Source organism: Pseudorca crassidens, chromosome X, assembly GCF_039906515.1.
Source record: "Pseudorca crassidens isolate mPseCra1 chromosome X, mPseCra1.hap1, whole genome shotgun sequence".
NCBI lineage: Eukaryota > Metazoa > Chordata > Mammalia > Artiodactyla > Delphinidae > Pseudorca > Pseudorca crassidens.
This window is the reverse complement of record NC_090317.1, coordinates 1,442,473-1,469,253: the sequence shown is the minus strand read 5'-3', so window position 1 is coordinate 1,469,253 and position 26,781 is coordinate 1,442,473. Positions and strand designations below refer to the sequence as shown.

The following is a 26,781-nucleotide window of genomic DNA, read 5'->3' as shown; positions in this document are numbered from 1 at the left end:
ACATTAAATTACTTATTATTTTCTACTTTAAATTAACTTTTGTCTCAGTAACCTTTGCATTAAAAAAATAAGATTTAGAAATTGATTGCGGTTTGAAACTTATTAAGAAGCAACAGTGATTACACAGTATGGTATTGGTAAAAATAAACATATATATATAAAGGGAATGTAATAGATCAGAAGTAGAACTGTACTTATATGGGAGCTTGCTGGCACTAAAAACGTGGGGGAAAGTATGCAATTTAAAATAAAGCCTTTTGGTACAAACAACATCCCTATGGAAAAAATAGAATGAGATCTTTATATTACTCCATATAAAAATAAATTCCACATGAATGAAATATCTATAAATGCAAAAATCTAAATTTAAAATTGAAGAAAATGTAGGAGAATATGCTTATGACATTTTATTTTTTAAAGAAGATGTTGGGAGTAGGAGTTTATTAATTAATTTTATTATTTATTTTTGCTGTGTTGGGTCTTCGTTTCTCTGCGAGGGCTTTCTCTAGTTGTGGCAAGCGGGGACCACTCTTCATCGCAGTGCATGGGCCTCTCACTATCGCGGCCTCTTGTTGCGGAGCACGGGCTCCAGACGCACAGGCTCAGTAGTTGTGGCTCATGGGCCTAGTTGCTCTGCAGCATGTGGGATCCTCCCAGACCAGGGCTCGAACCTGTGTCCCCTGCATTAGCAGGCAGATTCTCAACCACTGCGCCACCAGGGAAGCCCTGCTTATGACATTTGAGTAGGGAAGACACCATAAAGTTGCAATAAGATGTTTGCAGCACATATACTACAGACAAAAGATTGATATTCGGACTACATTATCAGTAAGAAAAAAGCAGTACACTGGAATAATGAGCAAAAGAAATGAACAGACAGTACATAGAAAAGGAAACCAGAGTGGCTGATAACCATCTGAAAACATACTCAGATAAGCACAATTTAAAATGTGTGACAGGACTCCCCTGGTGGCACAGTGGTTAAGAATCCACCTGCCAATGCAGGGGACACGGGCTCGAGCCCTGGTCTGGGAAGATCCCACATGCCGCGGAGCAAATAAGCCCGTGCGCCACACACTCTAGAGTCTGTGCGCCACAACTACTGAGCCCATGCACCACAACTGCTGAAGCTCGCGTGCCTAGAGCCCGTGCTCCACAGCAAGAGAAGCCACTGCAATGAGAAGCCCGCGCGCTGCAACAAAGAGTATCCCCTGCTCGCCACGACTAGAGAAAGCCTGCGCATAGCAACGGAGACCCAACACAGCCAAAATAAAATAAAATAAAATAAATAAGTTTATAAAATAAACAAAATGCGTGACAGTATCAAGAGCTGGGACCCTGAGGAAATGGGAACTCACATACCCTGTGGATGCCATCCATACATTTCCATATCAGGAATGAGAGAAGTAACATCACAACAGATTCCACAGATATTAAGAGGATGATAAAGGAATACTATGAACAACTCTGTGGACTTCTGTGTCTGATGCTGAGTGAAGGGTTGGAGAGGAGTGCCTTGAGACATGTTTAATAAAATTGAAAATGCCCAGTGACCCAGCATACACTTCTCATAGCATGTTTATAATAATTAAAAGTTGGAAATCACCTGAATTTCCATCAGTGGGCAACAGATAACTAAAATGAAGTGTGTTTATACAATGAAATACTAATAGGATGTTTACCAACAAGGCTAGATCTCAAAAACAATGCTAGTAGAGTCCAATATCATTTATATAAATTTTTAAAATTCACAGTTAATATTTGTCCACAGAACAAATATATATGAAGCTATAAAGAAAATAGGCTGTAAAGGTAATACATTAAAATTATGATAATGGTTAATTCCAGGTAGGAGAAGGAAATTGAACTTGGGGATGGGGCAAAGGGCACTTTTAACTTTACCTGTAAGACTTTATTCCTCTTATTTTAAAAATAGACTTGAAGTAGATATGTCCAAAAGTTAGCAGTTGTCATTTATGGGTAGTGGGGTACACAGATGTACCAGATTATTGTTTTATTTTTCTATTAATTATTAAATAATTTAACATCAATTATTAAAATAATTCTATAATTACAGTTGACCCTTGAACATCATGGGTTTGAACTGCACGGGTCACTTGTATGTGGCTTTTTTCCATAGTAAATACTATAGCACTACAGTATCTGTGGTTGGTTGAATCATGGACGTGGAATCATGGTTACAGAGGTACAGCATCTACAGAGAGCTGACTATAAATTATATGTGGATTTTCAACTGCATGGTGGGTTGGCGCCCCTAACCCCCGAGTTGTTCAAGGGTCAACTGTATTTCAAATTCCTCAAAATTCAAAAAGGGAGAAATGGCTAGATAGAAAGTCATGGGTGAAAAGTGTGTATTCACATTAGCTTTCATGTTTAACCCCTCATTTATTTAGTGGGTATATAAGCAGACTAGGCAGCATTGCATATCCTTAAGTTGGCTAGCCCAGGCTGTGATGGTGCTCGCCTTAATCAATGCTCCTGAAATAGATGGAAGCTGTATGATAGAATTATGTTAAGTATGCATTCACAATGACAAAATCATGAGTGAACTCTCTTTGTGGACAGAAACTAATTTTAGAATTTGACACATTTGTTTCGTAGCGATTTATCCAACATCTTGCATCTAGAAACTCTTTGTTCATTTTATACAACTTCCTGGATAAAAGTGTCACAGAAGGTAAGATGATTCTTTGATGGAAATATTTCTTTGTGGCAAGGAGGGAAATGTTCTGAAAACCATCCGTGGTTAAAGAAAAATCGTTCTGAATTATGAATGATGTGATGTGTACATTTTATGATGGAAAATAATTTCTAAATTCATTCATACAACACATATTTGAGTAGTTACTGAGAATAACACAATATGCAAGCCTTTACTCAGTGAGGCTTTCCTGGGTCAGTCTCCTTTCTCTGCCTGAGTTTTATTCTTTCCACTTCTCAGCACCTAACCATCTCTGTGTTTTCCTTTTCTTTTGTTTGTCTGTCAATCACCATTGAGAGTGTAAGATCTATGAAGGCATGGATTTTTGTCTGTTTTGTTCACTACTGAACCTCCAGCATCTAGGACAGTGCCCAGATCATAGGAAGCACTGAACAATTGTTGAATGAAAAAATGAATTGAATAAATGAATCGAGGCATGTTTGGAGGTTGACTAGTGAGGAGCTGAGTTTCTATCATGGCCTGTCTCTCTCCATTTTGTCTATTAAGTAGGGTCAAGGTCATTTGTTGAGTGGAAGGAGGGTGGGGGAGGGATGGTACCAATGGGATAGGGAGTGTCAGGAAAATGCTAAGAATTTACAGTAGTTTCCTTGGAAATGTGAAAGGAACTAATAAAGTTCAGTTATTTCCCCTGTTCAATAATGTCCCCATCAATACTACATCATGAGGTGATATCAAGACTTTGAGGAAATAAAAAATAATCTTTAAGAGAAAGTTTGAGGAATGTTGTACCAGATGATTAATAAGCCATTCTAGTCTTTGTGCTTCAAAGATATTGTTGAGTTATATGGCAACTCCTTGCATTTATTCACATCTATGGTAAATGGTTAACATTGGTGAAACTGGAAATAATAAAAATATTTCATTTTTAGGCTATACTATGTCATCCTTCATCAGACGATATAGCAGGTACTTGAATGAAAAGTCACTCGCATACAGACTGATTGCATGTGACATCAGCAAAGCCAAGAGAGGGTAGGTAAATATCATTGGTTTGTAAGCAAGAAGTACTGAAATACATATGTGCTCTGATATGTAGTTTGTCAAAAACACAGCTTTATTTCAAGATGCCAATGTCACAGTGCTTCTCAAACTCAATTATTATTACTGCTGCTATGAGTTTCTTTTATGTTTCACAGGACGAACGGTGTGATGAGAACTATGAACAGTAGAGAGCTGCTGAACACTCTTCCAGTTATTCAGACTCAGTTCACTGCTCTGCTTAATGTTAATGTAAGAGCCTTATAAGTCCCTTTGAAAAATATTGGTAAACAGCATTGTTTACCTGTAGGTGGGAGAGGGAAGTTTTTAAAATTGTGGTGGTAATTGATTACTCTTTTATTTAATTTCCAGGCAAATCCTGACGAAATAACTAATGGTATAATATATGCTGCTTTCATGCTCCTCTTTAAGGATGCTCTTCGCCTCTTTGCAGCCTATAATGAGGGGATCCTTAATCTGCTAGGTAAGCTAAAGAATAGGCATTACTTTTAAAAAATAAACTGGTAAAAATAATTTATTTGTAAAAATCTTTTATCTCTACATTTAGACTCATATGTGTTTTAGCTTCAAAATAGAAGATCCTTGCAGGGTCATACGTATTTTTAAATAATGAGACATCATATTCCTTTTTTTCTTAAAAATAATTGGCTAATCAGCCACAGAAGTTTTCAGTTTGTATACAAGTGCTAACTGATATTTCTGGGAAACTTATCAGGAAATCAACATGGGTTGCCATATTTATACATTACACACTAAGTCCCACTCCACCAAGGTCAGATAATACAGTTCTGACTTTCCTAAGATATAGCCTATAATATAAGTAATTGCTTTGATCATATACAAGCGTATGTTTCTTAGGCTTTTCAGGAAATTTCAGTCATCATTTAGCCCTAATGAGTGATTCATTTCATAGGAAGGGTTCTCCAAACTTCGTTGATGAGCATTTGAGGTATTTCGTATACTGAAGAAGTGCCTAATACATTTGTAGAGTTACAAAGGGTAGAAAACACAGCCCCTTCCATCAGAGACCGTCAGAGCTTGATGTTAATCAAAAAGATTCCAGACTAGAAGTTGTAGAAATTAAACTATCTAAATTATATGTGTACACTATTAAATGCCATACATATTACCAACATCACTGTTCAGCATGCAGTAGTTCCTCTATAAAAATCTGTTGATTATACTTATATGAGCAGTGTTGTTGCTTCTTAAAGCAGAAAATAACTGGATTAAAACTGTAGTTGTTTTCAACAAGTTAAAATCATATCCATAATCAACTTAACACAGAATCATCAGAATGGAGTGAAACTTGGAATTGCTACGATATTAGCTCCTTTGTTGTAATTTATTTTTCTATTTTTAGGCAAGTATTTTTACATGAGGAAGAACCAATGCAAGGAAAGTTTGGATATTTACATCAACTTCCTTGGAAGAATGACCAAATTTGTACAGTTCCTGAAAGTTGCAGAGGTACAGAAATCTATTTGTATACGAGGCTTTTGTGCTGTTTTCTGTATTAGTTTAGTATCCTGTATAACTATACATCTACCCACCACCATGCCACACAAACACACAGAAATTGGTAGTTTAAACTATTTTGTAAACAGTACAGCTAGAAGCTAGAATTAGGTACTTCAAATGTACCTTCCAATGCGCTTGTGGGCAAAAACAATCTTACAAGGGTTTCTGTTTGTGGCCGTGAGGATAACTGATACCAAGCTTACCCTCCCACCAGAAACAACTCTAAAACCAGGCCAAAAGATATATGACATGAGTCTTTTAAGACACCGGATAATAGGTAGAACAGGTCTGTGATCAGTGAGAGAAGGAAATATATGAGGCGAGCTGCATGTTTGCCCTAATAGCTGATTCTGACTACTTGAAAAATTAGAACACATTTGTATGATATCCAAAATGCAGGTTAGCTCTTCCCAAAACAGCAAAGGTTCAACATCTGGTGAGTCCTTTCTTTTTTAATTTTATCCTAAGAACAAATATAAGTTTATGCTTAAGTGTGCAAGGTATACGTTAGCCTGATGTTTTTCTTGATCAGGGTGTGTACCAGCCCAGCAAGGCATTCATGCTCTTGGAGTATTTTCTCTTTAGTGTACAAATTGGTCTCACACTTACTTTTCTTTGTTAACACTCCTGGCTGTAATGTTTTCTTTTTTCCCCTTTTTTTGTGATTTCAGCAAGTTGGAATTGACCAGAATGACATTCCATATATTAATCAGGTCAGTATATCTCTCATCTGTGTTTAAGTGACTTTTTTATTTAATTAATTAATTGATTTTTGGCTGCGTTGGGTCTCCGTCGCTGTGCACGGGCTTTCTCTAGTTGCGGCGAGCAGGGGCTACTCGACGTTGCGGTGTGTGGGCTTCTCATCGCGGTGGCTTCTCTTGTTGTGGAGCACAGGCTCTAATGTGTGGGCTTCAGTAGTTATGGTGCGCGGGCTAAATAGTTGTGGCTCACGGGCTCTAGAGCACAGGCTCAGTAGTTGTGGTGCACGGGCTTAGTTGCTCTGCGGCATGTGGGATCTTCCTGGACCAGAGCTCGAACCTGTGTCCCCTGCATTGGCAGGCAGATTCTTAACCACTGTGCCACCAGGGAAGTCCGTAAGTGACTTTCTGTTTTTATGTTGTGTTTATTATATTAATCATCATCTGAGACTCAATCATTTTCCATACACTTACATGTGTATTTTCATTTTCCCAAGAGTAACATTTATATTTATACTTATATATACATAGGCTTGTATCTTCTGAACAGGTCTGTGAGCTGTAGGTCTCGTAAAAGACGGCATTCCCCTCTGAGAGCTAAGTGGCGACTCATAGTCTAACAACTCCAGCATGCTTTTTATTTTTATCTTTTATTTTTTTAAAAATATTTTTATTGGAGTATAATTGCTTTACAATGGTGTGTTAGTTTCTGCTTTATAACAAAGTGAATCAGTTACACATATACATATATCCCCATATCTCTTCCCTCTCGCGTCTCCCTCCCTCCCACCCTCCCTATCCCACCCTTCTAGCTGGTCACAAAGCACCGAGCTGATCTCCCTATGCTATGCGGCTGCTTCCCACTAGCTATCTGTTTTACGCTTGGTAGTGTATATATGTCCATGCCACTCTCTCACTTTGTCCCAGCTTACCCTTCCCACTCCCCGTGTCCTCAAGTCCATTCTCTAGTAGGTCTGCATCGTATTCCCGTCTTGCCCCTCGGTTCTTCATGACCTTTCTTTTATTTTTTTTAGATTCTCTATATATGTGTTAGCATACGGTATTTGTTTTTCTCTTTCTGACTTACTTCACTCTGGGTCCATCCACCTCACGACAAATAACTCAATTTCATTTCTTTTTATGGCTGAGTAATATTCCATTGTATCTATGTGCCACATCTTCTTTACCATTCATCTGTTCATGGACACTTAGGTTGCTTCCATGTCCTAGCTATTGTGAATAGAGCTGCAATGAACATTGTGGTACATGACTCTTTTTGAATTATGGTTTTCTCAGGGTATATGCCCAGTAGTGGGATTGCTGGATTGTATGGTAGTTCTATTTGTAGTTTTTTAAGGAACGTCCATACTGTTCTCCATAGTGGCTGTATCAATTTACATTCCCACCAACAGTGTATGAGGGTTCCCTTTTCTCCACACCCTCTCCAACATTTATTGTTTCTAGATTTTTTGATGATGGCCATTCTGACCGGTGTGAGATGATATCGCATTGTAGTTTTGATTTGCATTTCTCTAATGATTAATGATGTTGAGCATTCTTTCACGTGTTTGTTGGCAATCTGTATATCTTCTTTGGAGAAATGTCTATTTAGGTCTTCCGCCCATTTTTGGATTGGGTTATTTCTTTCTTTTGATATTGAGCTGTATGAGCTACTTGTAAACTTTGGAGATTAATCCTTTGTCAGTTGCTTCATTTGCAAATATTTTCTCCCATTCTGAGGGTTGTCTTTTCGTCATGTTTATGGTTTCCTTTGCTGTGCAAAAGCTTTTAAGTTTCATTAGGTCCCATTTGTTTATTTTTGTTTTTATTTCCATTTCTCTAGAAGGTTGGTCAAAAAGGATCTTGCTGTGATTTATGTCACAGATTGTTCTGCCTATGTTTTCCTCTAAGAGTTCGATAGTGTCTGGCCTTACATTTAGGTCTTTAGTCCATTTTGAATTTATTTTTGTGTATGGTGTTAGGGAGTGCTCTAATTTCATACTATTACATGTAGCTGTCCAGTTTTCCCAGCACCGCTTATTGAAGAGGCTGTCTTTTCTCCATTGTTTCTTCTTGCCTCCTTTATCAAAGATAAGGTGATGATATGCCAGCATGCCTTTTAAATGGACAGAACTGATTGGTGGAAACAGCAGACTATTGGGAATAATGAACTTAGGCTTGAGGCCACCTTGCCTACCTTTCAGGTGTGTAATCTCAAGCAACTCATTTCCATTTTCCATCCCTCGTCTATGCAAATGCAGAGTGGGTGTGATAATATTGTCTACGTCAAGGCAGAGTTGTGGGAATCAAATGAACTTAGGCTTTTTCTTTCCCCAGTGGGTGTGATGTGAGGCAGAGGTGGCCATGCAGCAGGTGAGGATTAAGCGAGGGTCTGGCAGCCTGCACTCCATCCCAGGTGTATCATAGGGCTTGAGCAGCAGGGGTTGCTGGCCCAGCCTGGACCTGCTCTGGGCCCAAACTAATATGGCAGGCCACTTTAGATCACTTGGAATATGGGCCAAAGCAGTCTTCCTTGGTATCCAGAACCCAAAGAGATCTACCAATAGTCGTGTTTCCTTTTTTGGGATGAGATGTGCAAGGTGCAACCGTTTGTCTTCTGTTTTCAGTGGGATTTTCTGGTAGGTCCCTGGCCACTGAAACCCTAAAAATTTTACTGTTACAGAAGGCTCCTGAATGTTTGTAGGGTTTACCTCCTATCCTCTGGAGTGCATATAACTTTCCAAGGTCTCCAGTGTACTGGCACCTCCCTGTTCATCTGATCCATTTAGCGTGAAGATCATGAACAGAAGTGGATCAATGCGATTTATGAGGGGTGACCAGATGGTCTAGACTTCTTCTGACCATATTCTGACATATGGGTTGAGAGAGTTAACACAGCCTGGGTCAGAGTATAAATGTATAGCATTGCCCATTCCACGTGCCTACAAACCCTTACTGATCCACACTTTAGATGGCAATGGGAAGCAGAGCATTCACCAGACTGTTAGCCACATACCATGCTCCTGAGACTACATTAACCCACCTCTACCAGAGAGACTATAGTGGCTGCAGTTGGGTTACTACTTGATTGATTATGCTGTAGTATGTCACTCTCCAGGGCCTGACTGGTTTGGGGGCCATACTGGTGAATTATATGGAGATAGGGTGGGGACCATCACCCCTGCATCCTTTTTATCTTTAAGATTGGCACTGATTGCCGCCATCTTCCTAGGAGGTGACCTTGTTTATTTTTACTGTTTTGACTGGATGGTAGGAAGGTGGGTGGAGTAGAGGTCTCCATATCGTCTCCAACAGGGGAGACTCAGGACGTTTACAGCCACCCCCTGGATCTCCCCATCCCATGAGTCAGGGCTTTTACTCTTTCCCAGTGCCTGACTGTGGTGTGGCAGACCTGCCTTGGTTGGGACTGGAGGAATGGGGAGTAGTCAGGGGGGCGTGGGGAGAAGTCCGTAAAGAGAGAGAGGGTGATGCTGTGGGGGGAGGAAATTGAGAGGATTTGGGATCCAGAACACGGTGCATCCAGCAGTGGCCTCAGATGAGAGGGTAGAGGAGGTTGGGAGGAGAAGGTAGTTGCAGCTGCAAATAAATCTTGGGTTTGGTGGCAGAGAAGGAGAGAGTTTCTGTCTGATGTCTTGTCAAAAACCTTTCAAGGACTACATCTTTATTCCCGTCTTACCCCTAGGTTCTTCATGACCATTTTTTCTTAAATTCCATATATATGTGTTAGCATACGGTATTTGTTTTTCTCTTTCTGACTTACTTCACTCTGTATGACAGTCTCAAGGTCCATCCACCTCACGACAAATAACTCAGTTTCGTCCCTTTTTATGGCTGAGTAATATTCCATTGTATATATGTGCCACATCTTCTTTTTTTTTCTTTTTCCCACACCTTCTTTATCCATTCATCTGTTGATGGACAGTTCAGTTGCTTCCGTGTCCCGGCTGTTGTGAACAGAGCTTCAATGAACATTGTGGTACATGACTCTTTTTGAATTATGGTTTTCTCAGGGTATATGCCCAGTAGTGGCATTGCTGGGTCGTATGGTAGTTCTATTTTTAGTTTTCTAAGGAACGTCCATACTGTTCTCCATAGTGGCTGTATCAATTTACATTCCCACCAACAGTGCAAGAGGGTTCCCTTTTCTCCACACCCTCTCCAGCATTTATTGTTTGTATATTTTTTGGTGATGGCCATTCTGACTGGTGTGAGATGATATCTCATTGTAGTTTTGATTTGCATTTCTCTAATGATTAATGATGCTGAGCATTCTTTCATGTTTGTCGGCAATCTGTATATCTTCTTTGGAGAAATGTCTGTTTAGGTCTTCTGCCCATTTTTGGATTGGGGTGTTTGTTTTTTTAATGTTGAGCTGCATGAGCCACTTGTAAATTGCAGACCTAATAATGGCTGTAGACGGCTAGTGGTGGTAGTGCTGAGACCAATCAAACTTGGGAGGAATTACTCAGCCATAAAAAGAAACGAAATTGAGCTATTTGTAATGAGGTGGATGGACCTAGAGTCTGTCATACAGAGTGAAGTAAGTCAGAAAGAGAAAGACAAATACCGTATGCTAACACATATATATGGAATTTAAGAAAAAAAAAGGTCATGAAGAACCTAGGGGTAAGACAGGAATAAAGACACAGACCTACTAGAGAACGGACTTGAGGATATGGGGAGGGGGAAGGGTAAGCTGTGACAAAGCGAGAGAGTGGCATGGACATAAGTACACTACCAAACGTAAAATAGATAGCTAGTGGGAAGCAGCCGCATAGCACAGGGAGATCAGCTCAGTGCTTTGTGACCACCTAGAGGGGTGTGATAGGGAGGGTGGGAGGGAGGGAGACGCAAGAGGGAAGAGAAATGGGGATATATGTATATGTATAACTGATTCACTTTGTTACAAAGCAGAAACTAACACACCATTGTAAAGCAATTATACTCCAATAAAGATGTTAAAAAATATATTTCAAGGAAAGAAATGTGTCCTCACAAGCATTCTTTCACGTACAGATAGGTATGAAAGGGACCTATTTTGTGCACAGACATTGAACCCCACAGAGTGGTCCACAACAGGAACCATTGTTGGATGAAATAACACACAGCTTCCTGAATGAGAATTCAGATAACCAGGCCGAGAGAAAATGAGACTATCTGGATTAGTAGGGGAGAAGATGGAATTTCATTGCTCAAAGGCACTGTCATTGGTGGATTTCAATCAACATTCATTCACAGACACAGGCCTGACCCCTACCAGGAAGAAGGAGCTATAATGAATGAGGTACACTCCTAGCCCCTGAGTTCCAGCAAAAGAGACCTCACTTCCTTGAGGTGGTGAAGCTGGGAAGGGTTCCTGTGCTGAGAACCACAGCTTGGCTGTCATGGGGGCCCAGAGGAGCATCAGTTGACCTGGGCTTGGCATCTTGGCCTTGGCCTCCTTCAGTGCTCAGCACCTGTGGCCGGAGCTCTAGGGGACATCTGACTGTCGCTTGGCCAGTTTCTCTCGTGCTTGCAACAATCTTTATGTGAAGCAAGAGCTGCTAAACTGTTAGGTGCCGGCTCACCATTTTCAGGCTCGGCCAAAGCCTTGTGTCTTCTGAAGGGGCGTCTCCCTCCTTTCCTGGGCTTGTCCTTCCTCCTTGGTTTCAACACTGTCTAGGGCTCACAGGGCTTCCTCCTGCAAGTGGCTGTCTGGTGTGTCTACCTGCGTCTATGCCTCTTCTTTCCACCGTCGCCTGCCGTTCGTGTTGAGTGCGACTCCCAGAAACTCGCATAGCAGCGTCTGCTCTGTCTGCCATTCGATGCACTTTTATTTTTCACCAGAGCCGTTCAAACCTACGTCTCTGGGCCACACCCCTCATCAGAGCTCCTGGGGCACAAACTCGGGGACCTACCAGATGGTTCCACCCTGCTGGGTACCAGCTTCGCCTTAGCATAGCCGCAGTTTGGGTGGGCGGAGGGCCACTGTGTGCCTCACGAAAGAGCTCTGACAGCCTCACGCCTACCCTTTCGCTGGGAAGCACCGTTTGGGGGCCTTTTAAGTTTTCGGTCGTTCTGAGCGGGGTTCTGCTAATCACGGGTGACAGCATTGCCACAAATTTATAGCTGTCGGTGAATTATCTGAAAGCACATGGGATGAAAAAGAATGTTGCCAACCAACATTGTGCAAGTAGTGACAACTTCTATTTATTTATTATTTTGTTATATATTTATTGAGTGACTGAATGAATGAACGAAAAATGCTCTGTGTGTTTGCCCTGGTGATGCTGGGAGTCCCCTGATCATCTTGGGGTCCCTCCACCCCTCTCTCCCGTCTAGTATGTTTGAACCTTTGAAGCTCACTCTGGACTCCAGACTTCCTGGTCTCCCTGCTGCTGAGGGGCCTGTGAGCTCTGGCAAGGAACAGATTCTCCAATTCCTCTGTGTTCAGGGTGCCCACGTGGTCAAGAGGCGTCCCTAGGGAGATCTTCTCCTGGTCCTCATATGTGGTCCAGCAGGAAATCCCTCTGAGCAGATTTCTGCTTGGATGCCTCAGCCCGGCAGCCCGTCTACACTGAGTGGTATCCAGGCTTCTCTGAGTGTGTATACCTCTTGTGCCATTATTGTCATTCATAGCACTCCCTTTTCCTCTCAGAATGGTCCCTCAGCCCTGTCCACACCTCTGTGAACAGTTCCTTCATTAAACCCTTCTCCAGCTGCTAGCTCAGCAGCATCTGTGTCCGTCTTTGCCACCACACCATCATCCTAGCTTCAACTCGGATCCTTTCGCTTCCCCATATATCTGCCCCCTGCTGTTTCTTTTACGCAATGCAACCAGAATGCTGATCTGAGAACTGCCAAAATACAGATCACTCCTCACTTCAAAGTCATCCGGTATTCTCAAGTTAAAGTCCAAACTCCACAACATTGCGTTGATTTTAAGGTCTTGCATCGTCGAATCCCTCCCAGCTTCATCTCCTCCACGCTCCCCTTAGCAACATGGTTCACCTTTACTCGTGGCCTGTGCCATATGCCCTCCTGCCATGCTCATTCCTCTCCTAGTATCCTACTTTTCTCCTGGATATCCTTCAGCTCTCAGCTCAGTTGTTACTTTGTTCAGGAGTGCTTACTTCTCTGACGTCCCTGACTTGGTCACATTCACTTACTTAAACACTACCTATCATGCACCTCTCTTTCACAGTACTTTTCACAACTTTCATTTCACATTTATTTGTTTGATTATTTGATACCTCTCCTCTGCCAGACCTGTAGACTGGAGCCACAAGCAAAAACAAACAACCTAGTTGCAGGCTTCATGACCTGGGAAGCTCCAGTCTACAGTGAACAAAACAGACAAAATCTCTGTCTTCGTGGACTTTTATATTTTATTGCAAGGAGACGGATAATAAACATACACGGAAAGAAACCTATAATCTCAGGGAAGATAATTGCCATGAAGAAAAAGAAAACTTAGTGAGGGTAAAGAGACTGTTGGTAGGTACTATTTTATCTAGGATAGCCAAGGAAATCCCAGTTGAGGAGGTGACATTTCAGGAGAGATCAGAGACCGTGAGTGAGATTCTCTCTCCCTCTTCCCCAGTAGGCTTAATGTCTTACTTAAATTTATTCAGTAATCTGGTGACTCATGAAGGAACCATAAGTAATGAATGATTTTAAGCCCAATGTCTTCTCCAAAGGGAATACATATTTTAGCAGCCCATTGATCATTTTAAGATGCTCTTTTATTGTTTTTTTAAAAATGTATGTAAAAGTATAGTTTGAAAATGTGATTTGATACCAAGATGCTACTTTTAATAATGAATTTACTTCTAGCAATTATTTAGCTTTAATCATTTGCTATACAGGTGTCTTAATATTTTTCAAAATCTTTTTATGATATAGGAGAGTATGAATTTGCTAAGAACTATCTATCGTCAAAAAACAACTTTTTTCCTAATAACTTTATTTTTAGGTACCCTGCAGTTTACTTGAAGCACTAAAACAGCATTTAGCTTCTTTGGAAGAGAAAATTGACGTTTTACCCGCTTATAGGTAAGTTGATAAATGTCTTAATATAGGTTAATTCTGTTTTCATCTAAATAATTTCTCTCATTTTAGCAACATCACAGTGACTGAATAAATTACGGGCTTTGAATATGGTGGAATGCTATACAACCATTTTTTGTTTTTTTTTTTTGCGGTACGCGGGCCTGTCACTGCTATGGCCTCTCCCACTGCAGAGCACAGGCTCCGGACGCGCAGGCTCAGCGGCCATGGCCCACGGGCCCAGCCGCTCCGCGGCATGTGGGATCTTCCCAGACCGGGGCACGAACCCGCGTCCCCTGCATCGGCAGGCGGACTCTCAACCACTGCGCCACCAGGGAAGCCTATACAGCCATTTTAAATGATAGTATGGGATAGAGTATTTCAGTCTTTTGTGGGATTCCATACGCTTCACAGCATGGTCTGCTTCCCAAAGGAACATCTTTTGTTATACTGAGTGATTCTCAAAGTCAGGAGTTGGCACTTGAATAACCCCTCTTTGAAGAATTTGATTTCTTCCCTTAGGGACTCCCCTAGTGAGAATAACTGTTGTGCATAGTAACATTCAAGATGAATGTGTGTGTATGCATACATATACACATACCCACATACACATACTCCTCTATATGTGCACACATACACAAATTGAATAGTATAAACTTTGAGGTATATCACTTCAAAAATGTTCACATTAGCTATTTCTGAGTGGAAAAATTATGGTTGATTTCAGTTTTCTGTTTGTACTTTTCAGTATTGTGAAAATTTCTATAAGGGTCATGTATTATTCGTTCACTCCACTTTTTACGGTTATGTTGATTGTAATTGATTTATATGATCAATCTCTACTAGCCAAGTCTGTTAACTATTTCTTTTTTTAAATAAATTTATTTATTTTATTTATTTTTGGCTGCGTTGGGCCTTCGTTGCGGTGCACGGGCTTCTCATTGTGGTGGCTTCTCTTGTTGGGCTGTATGGGCTCTAGGTGCGTGGGCTTCAGTAGTTGTGGCACGCGGGCTCAGTAGTTGTGGCACATGGGCTTCAGCAGTTGTGGCACACGGGCTCCAGAGCGCAGGCTCAGTAGCTGTGGCGCACGGACTTAGTTGCTCTGCAGCATGTGGGATCTTCCCAGACCAGGGCTTGAACCCGTGTCCCCTGCATTGGCAGGCGGATTCTTAACCACTGTACCACCAGGGAAGCCCTGTTGACTATTTCTTAATTATCTCTTTATCATAGATGGATGTGTAGTTAGTATATAGTTGGTTGGATAGATTGATAGGTGGATGGATAGATGAGTGAATGAAAGCAATGCAGGCTCAGCTGGGTAGGATATATGTGACTCTATTCATCTTTCTTGTGATCTCTTCAGTGTGCAGCATGCATTGATTCCCTCCATCCCAAATTGTCCAGTTGTGAAAGCTTCAGCAAGCAGAGCTTGGCTTGAAGCTAATATAACACTATTGTATGTGATAACTGAGGGCAGGATTAGAACCTTTAATTCTTACATTTCCTAACCACCTACTATGTCTGCTGCCTCTTCCTAAAGCAGTCTTTGACCCAGCAACTTCATTTCTAGGAATTTATCCCATATATATGTTCATAGTTGTGAAATGACATATTGAACATTACAACATTGTAATAACAAAATGACTCTTCATAAGAGTCTTGTTTTAATGTACCAGAATGGAATGGTCTCCAACGTGTATTGTTAGATAGAAAATGAGCAAGGTGGGAAACAGTGCATAGTATGCTACCACTTTTTCTTTTTCAAAACAAAAAGAAAGAATATATATGTTTATTTCATTTCTTAAAGAATACTTCTGGAAGGATATCTGAGAAATGAATCAAGTGTGCAAATAATTACTACTTAAAAGATAAATTTTACCAAAAAAAAAATAAGACATACATAAATCCGGAGTAATGTCTGTGTACAGACCTTGTCGTGCTTACCAGGGAAGTCCTTGGTAAGCTCCTAAGGTTAGTTTGCCTCTTAGTCAGGAAATTTGAAAGCTGGTTGATGACACATTGGCAACTTGAAATTGGCTATGATGGAAGTATGTATACCACAAAAATGGACAAACAGTATAAAACAGGCCTTTTCCTGGGGAGCTGGCTGTTATACATTTCCTGGCGTGCAACTGCTCAAAATCAGCCATATTCTGTTTTTTAATGGTTGATTTTGATTCAGTGATGTTACTTGACCCTCTATGCTAGACGAAAATCCCTGTAATAATGAGCTATACTATCATAGGGTTATATGTCTTAGAATTTGTTTGCTCTTAATTTAACTTGAAGACTTAAACTTTATCTATTTTAAATGTTTTTTTCTGGGGCTTCCCTGGTGGCGCAGTGGTTGAGAGTCCGCCTGCCGATGCAGGGGACGCGGGTTCGTGCCCCAGTCCGGGAAGATCCCACATGCCGCGGAGCCTGCGGGTCCGGAGCCTGTGCTCCGCAACGGGAGAGGCCACAACAGTGAGAGGCCCGCGTACCGCAAAAAAAAAAAAAAAAAAAATGTTTTTTTCTTTTGTGCATATTTTCTCAATGGACACACTTTCTGCATTTTCGATCGGTGAGTTTGACCAAAACTATGATGAACATAAGTCCTTTGTTTAAAACAGTATGTATAGCAAAAACTGTACATTTGCTTCATTTCCAAAAGGACTGTTTTTCTGAGGCCCTGTGGTTTGGGAATCATTATAAGGTTAAATGTAGTGGTTGACATGCTGTGGATTCAGTCTGATGTGAATGTGAATCCCAAGTAGGGTAGAGGGGGAGGAGGGGAAGTACTATTATGGTGTTATAAAGGCCTCTGGGCCTGGTTCCCAACAGCCCAAAACTGGCTTCTGGTGATGTCTGCGCATGCTGTCCTGAGGACTTAGCCTAGGTTGCCTAATAGTCATTGCTTGAGCCAGTTGTGTTGAAGAATCCTGTGGGCAGCTGAAACCACTTTTTATCTTCAATCACTGTGATTTAAAAATACTGGCCATGGAACCAGAATACTTGACTTTAATTTTCACTCTACCATTCATGGACTGTGTGACTTTGGGTAGATCACTTAACCTCTCTGTGCCTCCGCTTGCTTATCCTCAGAAGGTTGCTGTCAGGATAAATGAGTCAATAGAAATGTAGAGTGCTTAGAACAGGACCTGACCCATGTATTGCTTAGAAGTGTATTTTTAAAATTTCATGTATATGGGGGCCTTCTAATTATCTTTTTCTTTTGTTATTGAATTTTGTTGTTGACATAGTGCTTACTTGCACTGTGTCAGAGAACCTTCTCTGTATTTCAGTCCTTTGGAATTTGTTGATACTTGCTTCATGGCCTAGCATATAACCTTTTTTTTTTTTTTTTGGTAGAAGTTTCATGTGCCATTGAAAACTGTATCCTTTTGAGGTTTTTAATTCTGTTGCTCAAATCCTCTATATCTTCATTGATTATTTTCTCTGCTTGTTCTTACAGTTACTAAGAAAGGTGTGCTAACATTTCCCGTTTGCTTTAGTCAAAGTCACCAGTGACCTCTAGGTTGCAAATCCGATGATAATTTCATCAGTCTTCATCTTACTGGACATGGTTCATCACTCCCTCTTCTTTGACATGCTTTCTTCAGTTTGCATCTTGGTTTTCTTCTTATCTAACTCTTGGCTACTTTTTAGACTGTTTCCCACGGATTCGTCCTCATTTCTCTTCTTTATCTATATGCACGCATTTCCTAGATGACCTCATCCAAGCTCATGGCCTTAAATACCATTTACATGATAAGAACTCCCAAATTATTATCTCCAGCTCCAGCCATACCTCCTGAACTCAAGGGTTGTATATCCAAGTGTCTATTCCGTGGTAGCACTTGAATGTCTAGTAGGGTTCCAAAACTCAGTGTGTCCAAAACTAAGCTTTTGATACTTGACCCCAGACCTGCTTTATCCGTGGTTTTCCCCACCTCAGTTAATGGCAAATAGCAACTCATTTCTTCTAGGAAGAATGTGACTAGGACCAGTGTGAAGGAATGAGGAAGGTGGGTGGGACAGAGGACTGAGCTAGAGGACGGGTGCCAGGAGAGGAGAGTACTAGAGAAAAGGCTGGAGCTGGAAGAGTAAAACAGTTGGGCGGACCAAGGTCTTTACAATTCCTTACGAACCCCTCCATGGCCTCCTCCGTGTTCTTCAAACACACCAAGCACACTCTTTCCTCAGGACCTTTGTGCATGCTGTTCCTTCTGCTGGATCCACACAGTTCACTCCTTTACATGCTTCAGCTCTTTACTTAAAAGTTCCCTTCTCAGTGAGCCTTTCCTGTCTAGCATTTAAGTGCCCACTCTCCCACCAGCATATCATAATCCTTTCCCTGATATTTTTTCCTTAGCACGTATCACGATCTAACATATTATGTACTTTATTTGTCTTGCTTATCTTCTGTCTCCAATAGAACGTAAGCTAAATGAAGGCAGAGATTTTTATCTTCTTTGTTCACAACTGTATCTTTAGCACCTAGTACAGTGTCTAGCACACAAGTGCTCAATTAAAATTTATTTAATTAATCATTTTAAACGACCTTATTTATACCAATTAACCTAATAAATTGAAGTCCTGTTGCTTTGTAATGGGAAGGTACATATATGTGTGTATATATATATATATATATATATATATATAATTACTGTATTGATAGAAATTTGGTTTAGGTTTTCATCTGATTCTGTCTCTTATTTTCAGATTGTTTCCTCTATGTGATATGTTACAACTGGCATTGCCTTCACAAGTCCCCAAGTGTATTGCAGCCAGACAGCAAAGTGGAAGTGTTATAGCAAACAACCTGGATGGCTCACTGGTTAGCCCTGTAAGAAGTAAGCATCTATTTTTAATTTAATATTTGAGATATATATTTTTTAAGTGCATTTTAAGAAAAAGTATTTATATAAAAATAATGTAAAATTTGTGTTTGTTTTACAAAACAGATCTTGACTTTGGAGAAAGCCCAGTCAACAGGTAAGTTTTTTATTATTTAAAAAAGACAGCCAATAAATACATGTTAGAGGAAGGGACGGATGAGACTCATACCTGAAAAGAGTTATTTTTAACGTAGGTTTAACCCTTCATGGTTCATCTGAAGGATGTTTTTCTAAGCACATCTTAAATGTTGGCATTCCTCATAGTTCTTTGTATTCTTGGTTCTTTTCTTACTTTATGATATAAACTGTATTAAATGAGTAATAATTTTTTATTTTATTAAACAAAGACAATGAAACTACCAGTTGGAGTGCCTCAGCATCGTAAGGTAATCAATGTTACTTCAGTGAGTGCTTCCCTACATTTTCAGCCAAAAAAAACCCCAAAACAAACAAAAAAAACCCAGGCAAGTGGAAACCAAAGGAAGGCCGAAGCAATATTAACGACAAATAATGTAGAATGTAAGGTTAAAAGCAGTGAACAGAATAAGACACTATTTAGGGGGAGATACAACAGTCTTAACAGTTTATGCACAAAGGTGAATACATAAAGTGAAAACTATTAGAAATGCATGGAGAACTTGAGAAAAGTACAGTTAAAATGGGCAGTTTCAAACCACCTCTTTCATCGTTGGACAAATTTAGTAGACAAAACAAGAAAGGACACAGAGGAATTTAAATAATACATAATAAATAAATAATAAACCTAAGTGTACACACACACACAGAATGTTCATTTTCTTCAAAGCAATCACAAAGAAAACCTGTAAAAACTCCTAAACAATTTTATGGGCTACATTCTCTCATAATCCAATAAAATTATAACTACTTAATGAAAAGTTGACCATGAACATCTTAACTACTTATAAATTCAAAAATATCATCCTTTTGCCAAAGAGGAAATCAAAAGGAAAGTTAACTATCTAAAGGTAATGAAAAAGAGAACTTCATACCAAAGCTAATGGGGCACTGTGAAAGCTGAACAGAAAAAGTTTCATCATTGTTAAAAAAGATAAATTAACAAGAATTTAGTTTTGTCTTAAGAAGATAGGTGTAAGTTAACAAAAATATATTAGGAAGATAAAATTTATGAAGATAAAAGCTTAAATTAATAAAATTGCAAAGAAAAATAAATTTGGAACTTATTTCTTTAAAGTCCAATAAAATGAGGTCCTCTGATTCAACCGAAAAAGAGAATGTAAAAGTATACAACATGAGGAATAAGAGAGCTGACGTAACCACAGACGTAGGAGAGATTAAAGTAACTATAAGTGAATACTTTGTGCAGCTGTTTGGTAACAACATATTTGAAAATCTAAAGGAAATTGATGATTTCCAAGCAAAATATAATGACAAAATTCATCCAAGAAGAAACAGAAACATGCATAGACCAATTGCCACATAGAGTAGAGCTTTATCTATCCTTAAAGAATAGGAAATTTCAATTCCAGGCTATGTAGAAAAAAAGGAAGATCTCCAATTCAGTGTATGAAGTGACATGACCTTAATATGAAAGCCCAGTAAAGATAGAAGAAAGTGCTGACTAGGCTCATATATTCATTATAGATGTCAGAATTCTAAATAAAATATTCACAAATAAAATCCAGGAATATATTAAAAAATTCCACTACCTGTACAGAGTGTTCCTTTTCTTTTTGAGTGTGCCATATGAAACGCCCTGTCTGGCATGGTAGTAGTAGAGGTTAGGCATAATGGAAAGCGGATGCACCTGGCACATGTTCTGGGGTAGAGTTGATAGCAGTTGCTGTCAGAGGTGAGGAGAACAGCGGGACCAAGGGATGGTGCTTAGGTTTTTGGCCTGAGCTACTACATGGATGGAATTCTGTACTGAGACGAGCTCTCGAGGAAATACAAGGGATAGAGTTTCCAGACACCCAAAATCTTAAAAAAAATTACCTGCCATGCACCTTTGCTTAGGAAGATCCTACAAGGTGTGCTCCAACAAAACAGAGAAGTAAACTAAGAAAGAGGAGCACATGGGATTCAGGGAAACAGAGTACTCTACTTAAGTGAGAGGTGGAGGGAATTTGCAGTATAAGAACAATGGAAGTTATATTTACTTGTACAGCAGCCAGTTAGAATGGAACCGAAGGATGTAGAGCTCCAGGGGAGATGTTTCCTGGAAAAACTCAAAATGACATGTTATTTGGTGCTAACATTTATTGTTTACTCTGAGACATACTGTTCATTCTAAGTATTTTACACATAATAACTCAGTCTTTCTACTTGAGAAAGTTATTATTTCCACTAGATCACAAGCTCCATGAAAGCAAATAGTTTCATCTGTTTTATATATTCCAAGCACCAAGGATGGTGCCTGGCATCTAGTAGATATTGAATGGATGTTTGTTGAATGAATGCAATGAATCCACATTTCACATATGTGAAAATTGAGATACAGAGATTCTTTGGGATTATGGAATTAAATACCATAAGGAAAAGTGTGGCTACTTTTGCGAAGGGGAAGCGGTGACTGGTATTTTGGGTTTTAGATCTTTTAGCACTGGTTGACTTTTTAAACTGTGCATCACGTGGATAAAAACTAAATTTCAATAAGTCAAATGATGAATACAGAATAAATATGAGCTTTTAGATACAAGAACCATTTCTTAGAATTAAAACTAAAGTGTATGTGGAATAGATTATTACATAATTTGGTAGAGGAGTTGAAATAGATGTAGAAAACAGGGATAATAATCTTAACCACTGGCATAGAATATAGACTCCTAGTCCTGCCACTAATTAACTGTAAGACCTTGAGCAAGGTATTTCCCTTCTCTGAGTCTGTTTCCTCATCCATAAAATGAGAATTTATAATGCCTACTTCACATAGTTGTTATGAAAGTTAAATGATATTTAAGATTGTGAAAGCACCTAACAGAGCCTAGTAAGAATAAATGTTCAATGAGAGTCTGTTTCCTTTTGTTTCTAGTTATTTTCTTATTTATACAAAATATTACGCATCTTGTATTATTTATTCTCTTAATAACTCTAATTCTATGAAGCATAGTTTATCCCAATTTTACAAATAAGGAAAGAGGTTAAGTTATTTAGTCAAGGTTACACAGCTAGCTAATAGCCTGGTGAACCTCAGAATGCAATACTTCTGTTTCTTACTCTAGTGCCCTTTGACCCACCACCATGGGGAATACTAGGTTTTTTTCCTTTCTATATAAACTATTAAAATAGTTTAGAATTAAACGTATTTGTTCAAGTCACTTTTTTAAATGGGCAACTGCTACTATTGAATTCCTTCTATGAACTCTCAAACTTTGTTAGTGGGAAATTTAAATTTGGCATTATCTATAAAAAGTAAGCTGAAATATTTAGTTTTGTAATGATAACTTAATATAGAAAATAGCCAGTGGTCTTTTTATAATCTTTTCTTGTGATTCCTTCCTATTATATTTTACCTGTTGATAGCCATAAACATTGTCTCAAAGGCTATATCCTGACGAGATGTTTAAATGGTAGATTTGTCATTTCCCCAAATGGGCTGGTTTATGCATCTCATTTTAGATCGGACGTGAAGGGGTGTCAGTCCTCAGAGATGGAAATGACTGGTGGAATGAACTGGCAGTTGAACAGCTGTACCTGCGTATCAACCATCTGGAGCCCAATTTCTATTCCTCCAGTTTCCCACATGGTAACGTTTGTGATGTATTATTACGTGTTTTCCTTTTTGATATATACATATAACATATACATCTGTATTAGAGAAGTAGGTAGACCAAGAAATGTTCTCTTTTTAATCACTTTTAATATATTGTGCTAACATTTGTTGTAGACATGTTAAGCTAACTAACTGTTCCTCTATTTGTGGAAGGGTCGATCCTGTGGTGGGGAGAGAACTACAGAGTTCCACCATTTTGCTCCACATTTATTGAACACCTATTAGGTATTTAGGCACTGGGCTGACAGATCAACGGTAGACAGACATGTCATCAAATAGAGGAACTGAATATTCCAAGTGGAATGAATACTTTAGAGGGTGTGTTGGTTACTTTTATAAAGAAGCTGAACATGAGGTAAAAAAGGAGATGAGGTGAATTGACAAGAACTGGTTGGCAGATGGAAACTTGGTGGGTTATTCAGGGAACTCGAAGTAGTTTAACATGGCTATCGTGTAATGTATGATGGGTGCAGCAAGAGATAAATCTCGAGCTTAAAGAGAGGTCAGATCTTGTAGGAACTTGTATAGGACTTTCGGCTTTGTCTTATAAGCAGCGGGGAGCCAAACCTATAACACGATCACTTTTACATTTTTGAAAGATTAGTCCGGGAGGAGTGTGGAAGATGGTTAGTAAGGAAATAAGACACAAATTGGGGAAGTCAATTAGAAGTCTCTTCAAGTCATCCAGGCAAGAGATCTAGACTGCTCTGGTCTAGAATGCTAGAATGTTGACAGTAGATCTAAAGCAAGAGTTTCGAGAGATAGATCTGCAGATAGAGTTGATAAGAGTTGCTGACAGGTTGAAAGTTGAAATATGGGTCCCCAATAAATTATCTGCAAACATAAAATTCAAAAAGTTCTGGAAAGCAAGTTTTTTTGTTAAGTTTGCAACAAACTCTTTTGGCTGCACAACTTTACTTGAACTATAATGAGGCTATAGTCATTATTTATCCTACTAAGTGTAACCATTCATACACGAATGTTGCATTTGCATTTTGCTGCAGAAATATTAGTGTGTTTCATTACAGGGTGCTATTTCAGTCCCCCTGGGGTGTTCACTAGTATCTTCTATGTGTAAATTCTAAATTAGCTTTCTAAAATACAAATCATTCCGAATTCCAAAGCACATCTGGCCCCAAGGACTTAAACGATGTGCACTTCTGCTATTTTTTGTATGATTTTGCTTCGAAACTTCATTGGTCCAATGATATAACAAACTGCACATTAACTCTTGAGTACGTAGTGACTTTGCTTTCCTGATATGCAGCAGAGGTGCATTTAGGAATGAGAATTCTGATAGGATTTGGGAAGAAATAATTTTGAAATGTACTGAGCAGACGTGCGGCTATGTTGCTGCAGTAGATTTGAGGACATAGCTGACTAAGAACCTAGAAAGCGTTTGGAGGGATGTATTAGTCTATCTTAAGGTTCACTGAATCTTTCCTTTGTCATCTACCTTCTGATATGGAGTCTGTATCTTCTATTTCTTGGCTGAAGCTTTCTATTTTAACTCTTGTTTCAAGAGTGTTCGTGATGACTCATTCAGGCATCTGTCTAATAACCACTTTAAAGTCTTTGTCAGATAATTCCCACATCTGTGTCATCTCATCATTGGTGTCTATTGATGGCTTTTTTCCATGGAAGTTGAGATTTTCATGGTTCTTCATGTGCCATTTGGACATTTTGACCGTTAATTTAAAAGACGCCAGGTCTTGTTAAATTATGGAGCATGTTGATATCTGTGCTGTAGCAGACACTTGACCTGGTTAAGTTTAAGCTACAACTTCAAGCCCGCTTCTCTGGCCCGTGGTCCCAGTATCAGCTCAGTTTCTACAGTCTTTGCTCTGCTCTTAGTGGTCATCATGGGACCTGGGCTGTGGTCTCTCCAGGGGCTTAGTAATCAAAGTCTTTGGTATATGCTCATTAAGATCCCATCTACCCGTGTACAGGTGGGGGGAGGGGGCGGATGAACCCAGAGGTCCACAACCAGCTTCCCCGAGCCTCTCTATCTCTGCTGTCTCTCCAGTATTTTCCAGTTTCTTGGGGCTCCCATTCTCTTTCATCTGGCCAAAAACGCCATACATTTCTGTGATTGAAACAAGTCAAGCTTCCAAGTAGTGGTAGGACAGAGAGAATTAAAACACATTTTTTGTCCCTCCCTTCATGAAGCCACAGCTCCACCTAATGGAGAAGAAAGTTCCTCTCCCTCATATATTTGGCTCTTGGAGTTTTCCCTTGCTGCCACCATAGCCACTGCTGCAGGAAAAGGAGAAAAAGAAAAACCACTGAGGGCTTTTTCTGACTTTGTCTGAGCTTTAGGAGTTCTCTTTATAGCTACTCAAGCCAGAGCTAGAGAACTTCTGGAGTTTTTTCTCATCTGCACAACAGTGATCTCTTCCAGGTTTCAGGCTGATTTGAGTCCAGTGTGCATGATGCTGGAAGGGAAAAATTACAGATTCACTGGTACTTTGAATTCTGGTGTTCTTTCCTGATCTACCTGCTGATACTTACTTTTCAGAGTTTTCGGATAGCCGACCGTGCATCCTATCCAGGTTTTAGAGTTAGGTGTTCAGTGAGAGAGGAAGATTTTCTGTTCTTACTCAGTTTTAACTGGAAGTACAATCCAATCCTTGTCTTTTAACCTGAGTTTAGTTAATGTGTTTTTATGTGATTATGGATATATTTGGATGTTTCTAATATAAGCTGTTTTTTCTCTTATTTTTCTTTTTTCTCTCTTATTTTTTGCCTTCTTTTGCCATGATTAAATTCTTTTTTTTTCTCCTTTCATTTTTTCCCTTTTCCCTTTGAAGTTATACTCTAGAGACTACAACATACATAGTTAAATTACCAAGGTCTAAAGTTAATCAGTATTTTCCTCTGAAACAACAAAAGGACTTCAGAAGACTTTAACCCTGATCATACTCCCTGCTGAGTTCATATGCTATTGTGGTAAAATATTCATAACAGAAAAGTTATCATCCTATTGGAAGTGTACAATTCAGTGACATTAAATGCGTTCAAAACGTTGTGTATCCATCAGCATTTTGTAGGTTCAGAGCTTTTTCATCATCTCAAACAGAAACTCTACCCATTAAAAAATAACTTTCCATTCATCCCACCCTGGTTACCCCTTTTCTATTTTCTGTCTCTATGAATTTGCCTATTCTAGGTACCTCATACAAGTGGAATCATACATGATCTGTCCTTTTGTGTCTAGCTTATTTCACTTAGCATAGTGTCTTCAGGATTCATCCATGTTGTAACATTTATCAGAATTTCATTACTTTTTTTTTCAAAGTTGTTTATTAATTAATTTATTTATTTTTGCTGTGTTGGGTCTTCGTTTCTGTGCGAGGGCTTTCTCTAGTTGTGGCAAGCGGGGACCACTCTTCATCGCGGTGCGCAGGCCTCTCACTATTGCGGCCTCTCTTGTTGTGGAGCACAGGCTCCAGACGTCTGCGCAGGCTCAGTAGTTGTGACTCACGGGCCTAGTTGCTCCGCGGCATGTGGGATCCTCCCAGGCCAGGGCTCGAACCCGTGTCCCCTGCACTAGCAGGCAGATTCTCAACCACTGCGCCAGCAGGGAAGCCCCCAGAATTTCATTACTTTTTAAGGCTGAATGATATTCCATCATACATATTTACCATGTTTTGTTTATCCATTCATCCATTGATGGACATTTGGATTGTTTCCAACTTTTGGCTGATGTGAATAATGCTTCTATGAACATTGGAGTACAAATATCTGTTTGAGTCTCCTCTGCTTTCAATTCTTTGGGCATATACCCAGAGGTAGAATCGCTGCATCATATGGTAATTCTATATTTATTTCTTTGAGGAATCACAATACTGTTTACCACAGTGGCTAAACCATTTTATAGTCCCACCAGAAATGCATGAGGGTTCCAACTTCCCAACAACCTCACCAACACTTATTATTTTCTGGATTTCTTTTTTACTTATAATAGCCATCCTGATGGGTATGAAGTAGAGTCTTATTCTAATGATTAGTGATGTTGAGCATCTTTTCATGTGCTTATTTGCATTTGTATATCATCTTTGAAGAAATGCCTATTCAAAACCTTTGGCCATTTTTGAATGGGGTTGTTTGTTTTGTTGTTGAGTTGTACAAGCTCTTTAT

The 26,781-nt window shown here is 39.6% G+C and overlaps 1 protein-coding gene across 1 annotated transcript in view; it reads left to right on the top strand.

Moving 5' to 3' along the window:
- Positions 1 to 2,626: 2,626 nt before the first annotated feature.
- LOC137216497 (phosphatidylinositol-binding clathrin assembly protein-like) overlaps positions 2,627 to 26,781 on the top strand; it is a 33,219-nt gene continuing 9,064 nt past the window's right edge. The window contains exons 1-10 of the mRNA XM_067722559.1: positions 2,627 to 2,698; positions 3,613 to 3,715; positions 3,880 to 3,973; positions 4,094 to 4,205; positions 5,106 to 5,212; positions 5,935 to 5,976; positions 13,937 to 14,016; positions 18,715 to 18,845; positions 18,957 to 18,987; positions 22,488 to 22,614. Of these exons, the coding sequence (XP_067578660.1) occupies positions 3,621 to 3,715; positions 3,880 to 3,973; positions 4,094 to 4,205; positions 5,106 to 5,212; positions 5,935 to 5,976; positions 13,937 to 14,016; positions 18,715 to 18,845; positions 18,957 to 18,987; positions 22,488 to 22,614 (819 nt within the window). The 5' untranslated portion in view covers positions 2,627 to 2,698; positions 3,613 to 3,620. The remainder of the gene's footprint in view (positions 2,699 to 3,612; positions 3,716 to 3,879; positions 3,974 to 4,093; positions 4,206 to 5,105; positions 5,213 to 5,934; positions 5,977 to 13,936; positions 14,017 to 18,714; positions 18,846 to 18,956; positions 18,988 to 22,487; positions 22,615 to 26,781) is intronic.